Source organism: Musa acuminata, chromosome BXJ1-8, assembly GCF_036884655.1.
Source record: "Musa acuminata AAA Group cultivar baxijiao chromosome BXJ1-8, Cavendish_Baxijiao_AAA, whole genome shotgun sequence".
NCBI classification, from domain to species: Eukaryota; Viridiplantae; Streptophyta; class Magnoliopsida; order Zingiberales; family Musaceae; genus Musa; species Musa acuminata.
Window position 1 is genome coordinate 49,983,383 of NC_088334.1, and position 14,125 is coordinate 49,997,507.

General features: G+C 50.0%; 2 protein-coding genes across 2 annotated transcripts; both read left to right on the forward strand.

Moving 5' to 3' along the window:
* Positions 1-155: 155 nt before the first annotated feature.
* On the forward strand, positions 156-1,176 carry LOC103995854 (abscisic stress-ripening protein 5). The gene is made up of 2 exons (XM_009416572.3): positions 156-659; positions 796-1,176. The coding sequence occupies exons 1-2, from the start codon at positions 408-410 to the stop codon at positions 982-984; spliced, it is 441 nt and encodes a 146-aa protein (XP_009414847.2). The 5' UTR covers positions 156-407; the 3' UTR covers positions 985-1,176.
* A 2,913-nt stretch (positions 1,177-4,089) lies between these two features.
* Positions 4,090-12,897, forward strand: LOC103995853 (uncharacterized). The gene is made up of 4 exons (XM_065081502.1): positions 4,090-4,820; positions 4,904-5,026; positions 5,741-5,959; positions 12,442-12,897. Exons 1-4 carry the CDS (start codon positions 4,653-4,655, stop codon positions 12,865-12,867), a joined length of 936 nt encoding a protein of 311 aa, XP_064937574.1. The 5' UTR covers positions 4,090-4,652; the 3' UTR covers positions 12,868-12,897.
* The last annotated feature ends 1,228 nt before the right edge of the window (positions 12,898-14,125 follow it).

Genomic DNA, 14,125 nt, shown 5'->3' on the forward strand with positions numbered 1-14,125 from the left:
TCAGATCACAGCGTCGGCTTCCGTCGTCGTACCGTGTCGTGTCCCTCTCCGTGACACGTGGAAGAACGCTTCTCCCGTCGGCCCCGAGAACGAGATCATTGGGTGATCGGGGTGCCAATCACGTCGTCATCTAAAACTCACAGCGATCTCACTGCCCCGCCGGTAAACGATCGAACAGCAAGTCTCGTGATTAACCCAACCACCACCACTCTTCGATAAATCTCCACTTTTTGACGGCAAGGTCGAACCACATCCGTGATCACAGAAGCCCACTTGCTTCCATCAGACCGTTCCCACGGCTTCGCCCCCACTATATATATCCCACCCCCTCCCTCCATCCGCAGTGCACAAGCAGCGGTCATATCCCACTCGGTTCACTTCGCAAGCAACAGCCCTTCGTGCCAAAGATGTCCGAGGAGAGGCACCACCACCACCTCTTCCACCACCGCCAGGAGGAGGAGAAGCCCTCCGAGGAGGTGGTCTACTCGGAGACCGCCTATAACCCCAGCGGCGATGACTACACCTCCGGCTACACGGAGACCGCCGTCGCCGAGTCCGCTTCAGATGAGTTCGAGAGGTACGAGAAGGAAGAGAAGCATCACAAGCACAAGGAGCACCTCGGCGAGATGGGCGCCCTCGCCGCCGGTGCCTTTGCCTTGGTACTCCTCTTTCTTCACATATTGCATAGACATCGGTTTCTTGATCCTTTTTCCTATTTCTTAGAGACCATCAAAAGAACTATGTAGTCGACTACATGTGACTAAGTCGAACTTACAATAAATGGTGATCCAACAGTACGAGAAGCATGAGGCCAAGAAGGACCCTGAGCACGCCCACAAGCACAAGATCGAGGAGGAGATCGCTGCAGCGGTGGGCGTCGGTAGCGGAGGGTATGCCTTCCATGAGCACCACGAGAAGAAGGATGCCAAGAAAGAAGCCGAGGAGGCGAGCGGACAGACACATCACCACCACCACCTCTTTTGAGGGCGCTATATGTGAATCTATGCCCTTTATGATCCATCTTATGCTAAGTCGATAATTTGGTGTTTTATTACCCCCAAATAAGCGCTGGTTTATCGAGTGCAACAATAACATATGTATTTCTTTAAAATTTGGGTCAGTGTGCGATGGTTCGTACTTTTTTAATCTTTATATATTATTAAAATCTTAAAAAGAGTCACTTGTGTAATTTTCTTTTTGTCTCACCAATTTTCCCTTCTTTTCTATTAAAACAACCAAATATCAATACGTCATATCCGATTGCCACTTAATGAATGATACGTTTGATACGATATAATGATCCATTTGGCATCGTTTTAGATAGTCTATTTATCGAAACAACTCTGATTAGGACACTGATCCATCTGTATCCATTAATAACACTTATCGGGTTTAAGACCGAATCCGATTAGCGTGACAGAGACTTTAATAATAATGGGTGTATTTTTTTAAGATTCATGTCAGTGATGCTTCGTCCGTTTAATTGTTGTATGCTATCAAAATCTTAAAAAGAGCGCTTATGTAATTTTCTTTTTGTCTTATCAATCTTCTCTTCTCTTCTATTAAAATAACCAAATATCAATATGTGATTGCCACGTAATAAATGATACGTCCGATACGATACAAGGATCTATTTGACACCGTTTTAGATGGACTATTTATTGGATCAGGTCCGAATAGGATATTGGTATATATGGATCCATTAACAACTTTTATCGAGTTTAAGATCGAATCCGATACTCGTGACAAAGGCTTTAACAATAATGGGTGTATTTCTTTAAGATTCATGTCAGTGTGGGATGCTTCATCTTTTTAATCGTTGTATACTATCAAAATCCTAAAAAGAGCCGCTTGTGTAATTTTTCTTTTTGTCCCGTCAATCTTCCTTTCTCTTCTATTAAAATAACCAAATACCAATATGTCAAATCAGATTGCCACATAATGAATGATATGTCCGATATAATACAATGATCCATTAGGCATCATTTTAGATGGTCTATTTACCGGATCAGGTTCAGGTTCGATTAGGATATTGGTCCATATGGATCCATTAACAACTCTTATCGGGTTTAAGACCGAATCTGATCCGTGTGACAGAGGCTTTAACAATAACGGGTGTATTTCTTTAAGATTTGTGTCAGTGTGGGATGTTTCATCTTTTTCGTTGTATGCTATCAAAATCCTAAAAAGAGCTGATTGTGTAATTTTCTTTTTTTCTCGTCAATCTTCCCTTCTCTTATATTAAAATAACCAAATACCAATATATCAGACCCGATTGTCACATAATGAATGATACGTCCAATAAGATACAATGATCCATTTGGCATCATTTTAGATGGTCTATTTACCGGATCAGGTCCGATTATGATATTGGTCCATCTGGATCCATTAACAACTCTTATCGGGTTTAAGATCGAATCTGATCTCCATTACAGAGGCTTTAACAATAACGGGTGTATTTCTTTATGATTCATGTCAGTGTGGGATGCTTCTTCTTTTTAATCATTGTATGCTATCAAAATCCTAAAAAGAGTCGCTTGTTTAATTTTCATTTTGTCTCGTCAATCTTCCATTCTCTTCTATTAAAATAACCAAATATCAATATGTCAGATCCGATTGCCACCTAATGAATGATACATCCGATACGATACAAGGATCCATTTGACATCATTTTAGATGGTCTATTTATCGGATCAAGTCCGATTAGGATATTGGTCCATATGGATCCATTAACAACTCTTGTTCTAAAACGATGCCAAATGGATCTTTGTATTATATCGGATATATTATTCATTAGGTGGCAATCAGATATGACATATTGGTATTTTGTTATTTTAATAGAAGAGAAGGGAAGATTGACGAGACGAAAATAAAATTAAATAAGCGACTCTTTTTAAAATTTTGATAACATACAACGATTAAAAGGACGAAGCATCCTACACTGACACGAATCTTAAAGAAATACACCCGTTATTATTAAAGCCTTTGTCACGCGGATCGGATTCGGTCTTAAACCCGATAAGCGTTGTTAATGGATCCATATGGACCAATATCCTAATCGAACCTGATCCAGTAAATAGACCATCTAAAACGATGCCAAATGGATGACATATTAGTATTTGGTTATTTTAATAGAAGAGAAAGGAAGATTGACGGGACAAAAAGAAAAATTACACAAGCGACTCTTTTTAGGATTTTGATAGCATACAACGATTAAAGAGATGAAGCATCCCACACTGACAAAAATCTTAAAGAAATACATCCGTTATTGTTAAAGCCTCTGTCACGCGGATCAGATTCGGTCTTAAAGAAATCTTAAAGAAATACACAAATTTTGAGTGATGTAGATCTACTGATCAACATTAGACAGTTGACACAGGAGGAATTGACGTTGCGCCAGAGGAGATCATGTCAGGATATTGTCCGACAGCATGTTACTGCGGCCGCATGGCTAACACACGACGATACTGCTATCGCCAAGGAGGAAATGAGTGGATGAGCAGAGCCAAGACGGTGCTCGTTAGCACTGGCTATGAATCCGTGTCTTGGTACTTCTTCAATGACTCCGCTTGAGGCAGCATGTTACTGCGGTCGCTTGGCTAACACACGACGATACTACTGTCGCCAAGGAGGAACTGCTCTGATACCATGATAGAAAATAAATAGATAAACAAGTTATAGAAAAAAATTATTGTTATTAACATGTCCCCTTCCTTTTATACATCAGAGATTTACTCAATTAGGGAAATCTATCTACTATCAAATATCACCGATCCAAATATATATCTGAATACAGATGTTTTGCTGTTGGTCTTATCTTATGCGATCAATAACTCGGCATCCGGACCGGTCGCCTTCTTTGGTACTCAAAGAGATCAAACCAAACCCGAATTGATCCGTCATCAACTGGGTTCCCGAATTTTGAAGCAAATCGAACGGTGATTTGTAGGAGTAACGCCGTCGCGTGGTCCGCCCTGTAGATCTTGATTGGACCGGAGGCGGGACGCGTTTGCAGGTCGGTCATTGGAGTCAAGAAGCAAGCGACGAGAAAGAACCAAAGCCTCAGCAAAGGGAGTTGGGGGACGAGAGGGATAGTGAGAGGGGAGAGAGGTGGGGGATGGGGACGACGCTGCGATACGCGATGGTGTGCTCGTCGAACCAGAATTAGGGCTTTGCTTGAGCCCTAATTGTTTGGACCGAAGGCGGGACGCGTTTGGAGGTCGGTCATTGGAGTCAAGAAGCAAGCGACGAGAAAGAACCAAAGCCTCAGCAAAGGGAGTTGGGGGACTAGAGGGATAGTGAGAGGGGAGAGAGGTGGGGGATGGGGACGACGTTGCGGTACGCGATGGTGTGCTCGTCGAACCAGAATTAGGGCTCTGCTTGAGCCCTAATTGTTTGGACCGGAGGCGGGACGCGTTTGCAGGTCGGTCATTGGAGTCAAGAAGCAAGCGACGAGAAAGAACCAAAGCCTCGGCAAAGGGAGTTGGGGGACGAGAGGGATAGTGAGAGGGGAGAGGGGTGGGGGATGGGGACGACGCTGCGGTATGCGATGGTGTGCTCGTCGAACCAGAATTAGGGCTTTGCTTGAGCCCTAATTGTTTAAGAGCTCGGAGCTCGTCATTGGGAGGAAGAAGAGCCGGTGAGCGCGAGGGATGAAGAAGTACGGACTTCGGCTTCGATTTCCGCCGGCGCAGAAGACCTCGAAGCCAGCTCCTCCTCGCCCTCCCCCTCCTGCCTTCGCTTTCGGCGGCGGCGACGACGAGGATGACATCGAGAGAGAAATCTCACGGCAGGCGGCCAAAAACAAGTCTCTCCAAAAGGTTTGTTGAAATGGTTTCCTTATTCCTGGTATTGATGAGTAAATGAACTTGCGGATTGGTTGATTGATGGTGGAATTTGGTAGATCGAGGAGCAGCACAAAAAGGCAATGGAAGAGGATCCCTCGGTCTTCGACTACGACGGAGTTTACGACGAGATGAAGGGGAAGATTGCGCGCCCAAAGGTTCAGGATCGAACGGAGAGAAAGGTACTTCACTTTTGCGTACGTTTAGATGAAAACATGATCCTTTTGATTACGCCGATGATCACATGGAATTGCGTTTCGGTCTTACGTGAGACCCCTTTATGCCCTTCTTTCATGGTCATTTTGAATGATCAAATTGAAAGAAGTGATCTTTTAGATGAGACTATGGCGGTGATAATTGGGCTCCAAGAAGATTTCTCAGAGGAAGAAAACCAGTAGATATGTACCCAAAGTCGGATACTCTACAAAACGAACTCACCTTATTACACTTTTTGAAATTGGTTTTCCCTCTTGTGTTTAGGGTGGGGCAGGTGTGACGGTGATTATTTATCGTATCTTATCCATTCCTTTCTTGAAATAAACATGGGATACCTTTTCCAGTTTTTTTTTCTTTTTCAAGTTAGTCGATCTCTCATACAAAGACAAAGAGTATTGAATTATATTTTGGTTGAAATTGAGATGAATAATAGGATACAAAGTAAAGCTTTGTGGACTTTGTATGTTTGCTTTGGCACAATAATTAGCATTTTAATTTTCAATTGTGCTTTGTTCAATTATGATGTGAATTCAAAAATCCTAATTCGGCAGTTCTTTTTCGGCGGCATCGTTTTTGTATTAAACCTAAATTGTGGGAGAGGATCGACCTTATTTTTTGAGTGCTTAACGATTAAGAATGCAAGTTAAAAATTTTATGTCTGTGTTTTATCTTGGTTGCAGTCAAAGTATATAGAAACACTTGTGGAGAAAGCAAAACAACGTGAGCGGGAACATGAAATTGTATATGAGAGGAAGCTGCTGAAAGAGAGGAGCAAGGATGATCACCTTTTTGCAGATAAGGAAAAGTTTGTAACCAGTGCCTACAAGAAAAAGCTAGCAGAACAAGCAAAATGGTTGGACGAAGAGAGGCTGCGCCAAATTCGTGAAGAAAGAGATGATGTAAGTGGCTCATATCTTTCTTTTTGCTGCTTTGCTTTATTTTTCTTGTTGCATATGTAATGTGATTTATGCAACCTTTTGTGCATAAAAAACATCCACTGTTCAACAAAATGTGGTGTATTCGACAATTGATTTTGTTTTTCTCTGGTGGAAGAATAAAAGCTTAAAATCACTTCATTGTCGTAGAATCAGCTCATCAGCAATTGCCTTTTGTATGTTTATCTGGACTTTTTTGAGAAGCCAAAACCATGAGTTTGTCGGGGTCATGAAACATGGTAATACTTTTATTAGAACTTATCAATTTATTGTTTGAATGTGCTTCCAATTTGGAGTCCTGTTGTACATACTTGTGTCATCTTCTTTTGTTAAATTTAAATCCTTTTGGTATTAACATCAGATAGAAATACTTTCGATAACTTTTGTAGATTTATAGTGATGAAAGTTATTAAGTGTATATTTCGCCTTCGGGAGTATTGCATTTGTGAGCATAATTATTGAATTTATCTATTAGCTAATTGATGAATTGTAATATTAGCTATCAAGTATTAGATGCTATTTGGTGTTGGCCACATGGAATGAGACCTTGGTAAAAGTATTGCATCCAAGGTTCACATCTTAGTCATCTATTTATATAAGCTTGGTGGTAATTTTGATTTTTTCCATAAAAATTGAATTTATCTGATTTTGGTTTTTTGTATTGATTTTAATTTTTCTGTGACCTTATCCTATCATCATCTTTGTCCAATACTCCAACCATATTGTCCCAACCAATTGTTGCATTATTATCCCCTTCTTGTTTACCAGTCTTGACCTTCATCTCGATTTTTAAAACCTTGATCAGATCAGAATTTGGACAGTTTTGGTTAGGGGTTTGATTCATACCCAGTTTAGTCAGATAGGCTATCAGATCACATCGTGTTAAGATATGCGACACTTGTAGTCTTATAAACTATAATCTTCCAATTATGAAGCACAGTGAGGTGTCTTGAGGTTTTGAGTGGATTTGACAACCTGGCTAACTTATGATCAGCATGGTTCATGTCTTTAACATCAGTTAGGGCAAGACTTAGGAGAGGACAAGACTTATGATGGTTCTCATGTTATTGTGAAACATGGATCACCATAATTTTTTTACGCTTAGCCAGTAAGATTGGTCCTTCTGGTGACAATACGCATGTTTAATGTTCCGAAACTTAATGTGAATTTTCTTTTATGTTATCAACCATAGTGCAAGAAGATCCATTATGAGTGAAGGCTTCTAGTTATTGTATGTCGAATCCAATTCAAATGGCTGCTTTCAGCAATGATACAATTCAAATTTGACTAGTATTTGAGTGATAAGTTGTTTTATGATGCAATTAAGTGGGACTAGAAATTTCATTATTTCTCAGGAGTGATCACACTTCTCTTCGATGCTTTTACTTTTTTAGTTGGTTATCATGGTCATTGTTATGGTAAGTAACTTTTTTAGCCGTGGCCTCGGGGGCCGTCGCGGCTTGGTTCAGGTCCGGATGACGGGGATCTTCCTGGGGACGCTCCTCGGGGTCTCCCGGCGGCCGAGCTCGGTGGTTCGGGTCGGGAGGTTGGGTCGGTGGATCGGGTCGGTAGGTCGGGTCGGGAAGAAGCTCCGCCGCAGCGTCGGGAAGAGGCGACACCGTCTCGCACCTGCACACAGGTCGGGCCGGGAGTTCGGCCCGACCCCTCCGACGATCAAGTTAGCGAAAGATGTGGGGGGGGGTTTAGGAGGAGAAGAAACCTCCGTGTGGTGTGTTGAGTGTGTCCCCTCCCTCTTTGCCAAGGGCTCGGGGGTATTTATAGAGGAGGTTTGATGTTACCTGATGTAGCTGTCTGCAGGGCAGGACTGTACCTTTGGTTGCGTGGGAGGCCGAGCTGCTGCAGGGTATGGCGAGCCTCGGGCAGTGTGTTGCTCAGGGGGATGGCGTGTCACACTGCCATTTTTGTCCATATCATATGCCCCCCCCGAAAGGAGCTATGCGTCGGTTTTTGCATGCAGGGAGTCCGATGCATGGCTTCTTACTTCAAGTCGGCTGTTCCTGCGGATCCGAGGGGCATGACGCAGACGGGTCGGTCGCGCGAACGCGTCTCGAGCAGCACGAGGCCGAGGTGCGCAATTCAGTCAAGAAGTCCAGCAGAGTTGTACTCGGGAGAAATGGAGCTGATGAGGGCCGAGGAGCACTGCGCAGGCGAGCTGGGTGGCGTAAAGCCGAAGATCCGAGGAGCACGACGCAGGCGGGCAGGCCGCGCAGGCGTGGTCTCGGGTGGCGTAAAGCCAAAGAGCCGAGGAGCACGACGCAGGCGGGCAGGCCGCGCAGGCGTGGTCTTGGGTGGCGTAATGCCGAAGAGCCGAGGAGCACGGCGCAGGCGGGCAGGCCGCGCAGGCGTGGTCTCGGGTGGCGTAAAGCCGGAGAGCCGAGGAGCACGACGCAGGCGGGCAGGCCGCGCAGGCGTGGTCTCGGGTGGCGTAAAGCCGAAGAGCCGAGGAGCACGACGCAGGCGGGCAGGCCGCGCTGGCGTGGTCTCGGGTGGCGTAAAGCCGAAGAGCCGAGGAGCACGGCGCAGGCGGGCAGGCCGCGCAGGCGTGGTCTCGGGTGGCGTAAAGCCGGAGAGCCGAGGAGCACGACGCAGGCGGGCAGGCCGCGCAGGCGTGGTCTCGGGTGGCGTAAAGCCGAAGAGCCGAGGAGCACGACGCAGGCGGGCAGGCCACGCTGGCGTGGTCTCGGGTGGCGTAAAGCCGAAGAGCCGAGGAGCACGGCGCAGGCGGGCAGGCCGCGCTGGCGTGGTCTCGGGTGGCGTAAAGCCGAAGAGCCGAGGAGCACGGCGCAGGCGGGCAGGCCGCGCAGGCGTGGTCTCGGGTGGCGTAAAGCCGAAGAGCCGAGGAGCACGGCGCAGGCGGGCAGGCCGCGCTGGCGTGGTCTCGGGTGGCGTAAAGCCGGAGAGCCGAGGAGCACGACGCAGGCAGGCAGGCCGCGCAGGCGTGGTCTCGGGTGGCGTAAAGCCGAAGAGCCGAGGAGCACGACGCAGGCGGGCATGCCGCGCTGGCGTAAAGCCGAAGAGCCGAGGAGCACGACGTAGGCGGGCAGGCCGCGTAGGGCGTGGTCTCGGGTGTTGTGTGACCGAGGTTGTGGCCTCCGGCGTTACACGACCGAGGAGGTGGGCTCGGCAAGCATGGAGCCGAGGCATTCGGCGCAGGCAGGCTGCGACCGAGGGGTGTAACCCAGGTGGGTATGGTCGAGGAGTTCGGCGCGGGCCGGTTGACCGCACAGGCGAGTCTCGGGGTTTATGGAGCCGAGGGGCACGACGCAGGCGTACTGGCGGCACTGCCCTGTCTCGGAAACATGGAGCCAAGGAGCACGGCGCAGGCGAGTTGGTCGCGCAGGTGTGTCTCGGGGATGATGAAAGCGAGGAGCACGACGCAGGCGGGCAGGCCGCGCAGGTGTGGTCTCGGTCATCACGTTGCCGAGGAGCACGACGCAAGCGAGCAGGCCGCGCAGGCGTGGTCGCGAGGGCCATGCAGCCGAGTAGCACGAGCAGGCGGGCAGGACGCGAGGAAGCGGTCTCGGGCACCATACGGCCGAGGAACACGTCGGAGGCGGGTAGGGCGCGCCGAGGTAGATCTCGGCAGTGTGTGTCCGAGGTGTTCGGTGCAGGCAGGCTGCGTCCGAGGGGCATAACCCAGGTGGGCATGCCGCCTTGAGATAGACTCGGCAGTGAATACAGCCGAGGAGCTCGGCGCAGGCAGGCTGCGACCGAGCGGGTGCTGCTCAGGCGGGCAGGCCGCGCTGGGGTGGGCTCGGCGCAGGCAGGCTGCGCAGGGGGCCGAGGTAGCGTAGTGCTTGCTGCGCATGAGGCCGAGTGGCCGAGGCAGCGAGGCTGCGTGCTGGCTGCGCACGAGGCCGAGTGGCCGAGGCAGCGTGCTGGCTGCGCATGAGGCCGAGTGGCCGAGGCAGCGAGGCAGCGTGTTTGTTGCGCATGAGGCCGAGTGGCCGAGGCTGCGAGGCTGCTCGCTGGCTGCGAACGAGGCCGAGGGGCCGAGGCAGTGAGGCTACGTGCTGGCTGCGTACGGGGCCGAGTGGCCGAGGCAGCGAGGCAGTGTGTTGGCTGCACATGAGGCCGAGTGGCCGAGGCAGCGAGGCTGCGTGCTGGCTGCGCATGAGGCCGAGTGGCCGAGGCAGCGTGTTGGCTGCGCATGAGGCCGAGTGGCCGAGGCAGCGAGGCTGCGTGCTAGCCGCGCACGAGGCCGAGTGGCCGAGGCAGCGAGGCTGCTTGCTGGCTGCGAACGAGGCCGAGGGGCCGAGGCAGCGAGGCAGCGTGTTGGCTGCGCATGAGGCCGAGTGGCCGAGGCTGCGAGGCAGCGTGTTGGCTGCACAGGAGGCTGAGTGGCCGAGGCAGCGAGGCTGCGTGCTGGCTGCGCACGAGGCCGAGTGGCCGAGGCAGCAAGGCAGCGTGTTGGCTGCGCATGAGGCCGAGTGGCCGAGGCAGCGTGCTGGCTGCGCATGAGCCAAGTCTCTCAGGCGACGCCATATCTCTCCTTATGCATGCTGTGGCCGAGGAGCTACTTGTGCATGCATAGAGGAAGTCTCGGGCAAGCCATGGCCGAGGAGGTCTCGGGTAGGCTGTGGCCGAGGAGCTCTCGGGCATGCTATGGCCGAGGAGCTACTTAGGCCGCGTAGAGGAAGTCTCGGGCAAGCCGTGGCCGAGGAGGTCTCGGGTAGGCTGTGGCCGAGGAGCTCTCGGGCATGCCATGGCCGAGGAGGTCTCGGGTAGGCTGTGGCCGAGGTGTTCGGCGCGGGCAGGCTGGTCGCGCGCGTGGGACCGAGGGGTCGAGGCGCTTGTGGCCGAGGCAGCGAAGCAGCAAGGCAGCGTGTTTGCCGCGCATGAGGCCGAGTGGCCGAGGCAACGAGGCTGCTTGCTGGCTGCGCACGAGGCCGAGTAGCCGAGGCAGCGAGGCAGCAAGGCTACGTGCTGGCTGCGTACGAGGCCGAGTGGCCGAGGCAGCAAGGCAGCGTGACAGCATGTTGCATGAGGCCGAGTGGCCGAGGCAGCGAGGCTGCGTGCTGGCTGCGCATGGGCCAAGTCTCTCAAGCGACGCCATATCTCTCCTTATGCATGCTGTGGCCGAGGAGCTACTTGTGCATGCATAGAGGAAGTCTCGGGCAAGCCATGGCCGAGGAGGTCTCGGGTAGGCTGTGGCCGAGGAGCTCTCGGGCATGCTATGGCCGAGGAGCTACTTAGGCCGCGTAGAGGAAGTCTCGGGCAAGCTGTGGCCGAGGAGGTCTCGGGTAGGCTGTGGCCGAGGAGCTCTCGGGCATGCCATGGCCGAGGAGGTCTCGGGTAGGTTGTGGCCGAGGTGTTCGGCGCGGGCAGGCTGGTCGTGCGCGTGGGACCGAGGAGCCGAGGCGCGCGGGATGGCCGCGCGCGTGGGGCCGAGTGGCCGAGACGCTCGGCGCGGTCGGGCTGGCCGCGCGCATGAGACGCGGGCGGTTTGGCCGCGCGCGTGGGACACGGGCGGTTTGGCCGCGCGTGAGGCGCGCGGGTTGGCCGCGCGTGGGACCGAGGGGCCTAGGCGCGCTGGCTGGTCGCGCGCGTGGGACCGAGGGGCCCACGAGAGGTCGAGGCGCGCGGGCTGGTCGCGCGCGTGGGACCGAGGGGCCGAGGCGCGCGGGCTGGCCGCGCGCGTGGGGCCGAGTGGCCGAGACGCGCGGGCTGGCCGCGCGCGTGGGGCCGAGGGGCCGAGGCGCGCGGGGCCGAGAAGCCGAGACCGATCCCAAAAGTCGCTGCTGCTGGTGCAGGTCGGCTGCAGTGGAGCAACCAAGGAGAAAGCTAACGTACCGTCATTTCGGGCCCTCCTTCTAGCGCCATTCTGTTATGGTAAGTAACTTTTTTAGCCGTGGCCTCGGGGGCCGTCGCGGCTTGGTTCAGGTCCGGATGACGGGGATCTTCCTGGGGACGCTCCTCGGGGTCTCCCGGCGGCCGAGCTCGGTGGTTCGGGTCGGGAGGTCGGGTCGGTGGATCGGGTCGGTAGGTCGGGTCGGGAAGAAGCTCCGCCGCAGCGTCGGGAAGAGGCGACACTGTCTCGCACCTGCACACAGGTCGGGCCGGGAGTTCGGCCCGACCCCTCCGACGATCAAGTTAGCGAAAGATGTGGGGGGGGGTTTAGGAGGAGAAGAAACCTCCGTGTGGTGTGTTGAGTGTGTCCCCTCCCTCTTTGCCAAGGGCTCGGGGGTATTTATAGAGGAGGTTTGATGTTACCTGATGTAGCTGTCTGCAGGGCAGGACTGTACCTTTGGTTGCGTGGGAGGCCGAGCTGCTGCAGGGTATGGCGAGCCTCGGGCAGTGTGTTGCTCAGGGGGATGGCGTGTCACACTGCCATTTTTGTCCATATCAGTCATTAAATTTCATTATGCAGCAGCCATTTCTTTTCTTTAATCAGTTAATGTAACCGACATGACTGCTTCATGTAGGTAACCAAGAAGAGTGACTTGAGCGATTTTTACTTTGCGCTCGGTGAGAATGTAGCTTTTGGTGCTCAGTCAGAAGATGCCACAAAACGGAAGGAACAAAAGCCACCCGGAGGCACTTCAGCGGTACCTGAACATGGCCCTACTGAGAAGAATGCACAGACAGATTATACTCAGGATACAGAGAAAGATGATACTCAAGCCAAGACTTCTAGTCATACACAGAACAACTCTGAGCAAGCTGCAGAGTTAACAACATCAGATGTTACTGTAAAAGATAACGATGATGGTGATAAATTGGCAGCTGTGGATCAATCAACTGAACGTTACAAGAGAGGTGATGACGCATTGGCTTCAGCAAGAGAGCGTTTTCTAACTCGAAAGAGAGCAAGACAGCAGTTGGAAAGCAGTTGTTTCGTCTCTATTTAGCACTTATATCTGGAGTTAAAATTGGTATTCTCTGATGCCATTTATAGTAACCTCATCGGTTATTTAGTTTTTGAGGAACTCAAGAAGTGCACCTCTTGGTAAGTTTGCTGTAAGCATTTCTCCAAAATAAGCAAAAGAAGCATCAAACGTTTCATGTTAAAAGACGCTTATTTATACACATAAAAGTTGTTTGAAGTGACAGTGGTCAGTCTATATATGATTATGAACAGAGGAGGATGCAGCCGAGGCTGGTGAAGTCGAAGTTGCTATTATCAAAATTGCACCAAGATAAAAGTGATGTAAACGCAAAAGTTGCAATACCATAGACCTCATTTGTAGCTTCTTCAGTTATTTGTATCAGTCTGAACAGCAGTAAGATGAACATAGAAGTTCAATTCTGAGAAGAATTCTATCAGGAGAAGTATTTGCTTGTCTGGGGAAGTGGCAGAATTCTTTTTTTGTCACTGCAGATTGTTGTCCAATAATAAATAATAGAATTTAGGCCTTCTCTAATGGCAAACAGAGAACAAAACCACTTCTAAACAGACAACAAATTTTGCAGGGAAATGATGAGCCACCGCTTCAACAATTGGAGAAATAAAAAAGAGAGACGATTCTATTATTAGGGAATAAACAAACAAAAGCTTTAACTTTAGTTGGAGCCAAAAACAAAAGCTAAAGATGGAGGGGAAGAAATTATAATGTCACCTCACCATGATTTCAGATGTTGTGGGGAGAAGCAACAGGAAAGATATCTCCTTCACATTCCATCTTCATCCTTGGGGGTATCATTAGAACCCGAGAGAGCGTGCAATAATATATAGTCAGACTACAGGAAAGCTGTCATAATCCTATAGCGAAAATGCCATTTAAGATTCCTCCTAAATCTAATCTTCTAACCACCTTTGGTCTCCCCCCACTCATCATTCACCACCAATAAAATCTTGGTTCCAGACAAATCTCAAAAAGACTATAGACCGAAGAGGAGAAAAGACGGGGTCAATATTCTAGATTAGGACTTCTACTAAGATAGAACTTGATTCTTTTTTATGGTGTCTATCCAAACAATTCCCGCCGGTAGAATTGTCTAATTAAACTATACCATCTCTGAGAAAATGCTTAAAGAAATATATAAGATAGAGAGTCTATCCTCAACACTTTAATAACAACATGATTGAATGAATAGATAATATAAAGTCTTGAGACACTTCTTTATATGGATCAAGTAGGGTTCGAATTAATAATTTCTTTATATATA

What these genes read in the sequence shown, in the direction of transcription:
- LOC103995853 (XM_065081502.1), top strand. Translation starts at nt 4,653, where the DNA reads ATGAAGAAGTACGGACTTCGGCTTCGATTTCCGCCGGCGCAGAAGACC. An exon ending in AGGATCGAACGGAGAGAAAG is followed by an intron (nt 5,027 to 5,740) that starts GTACTTCACTTT and finishes TCTTGGTTGCAG; the next exon opens with TCAAAGTATATAGAAACACT. An exon ending in TTCGTGAAGAAAGAGATGAT is followed by an intron (nt 5,960 to 12,441) that starts GTAAGTGGCTCA and finishes TGCTTCATGTAG; the next exon opens with GTAACCAAGAAGAGTGACTT.
- LOC103995854 (XM_009416572.3), top strand. Translation starts at nt 408, where the DNA reads ATGTCCGAGGAGAGGCACCACCACCACCTCTTCCACCACCGCCAGGAG. An exon ending in CCGCCGGTGCCTTTGCCTTG is followed by an intron (nt 660 to 795) that starts GTACTCCTCTTT and finishes GTGATCCAACAG; the next exon opens with TACGAGAAGCATGAGGCCAA.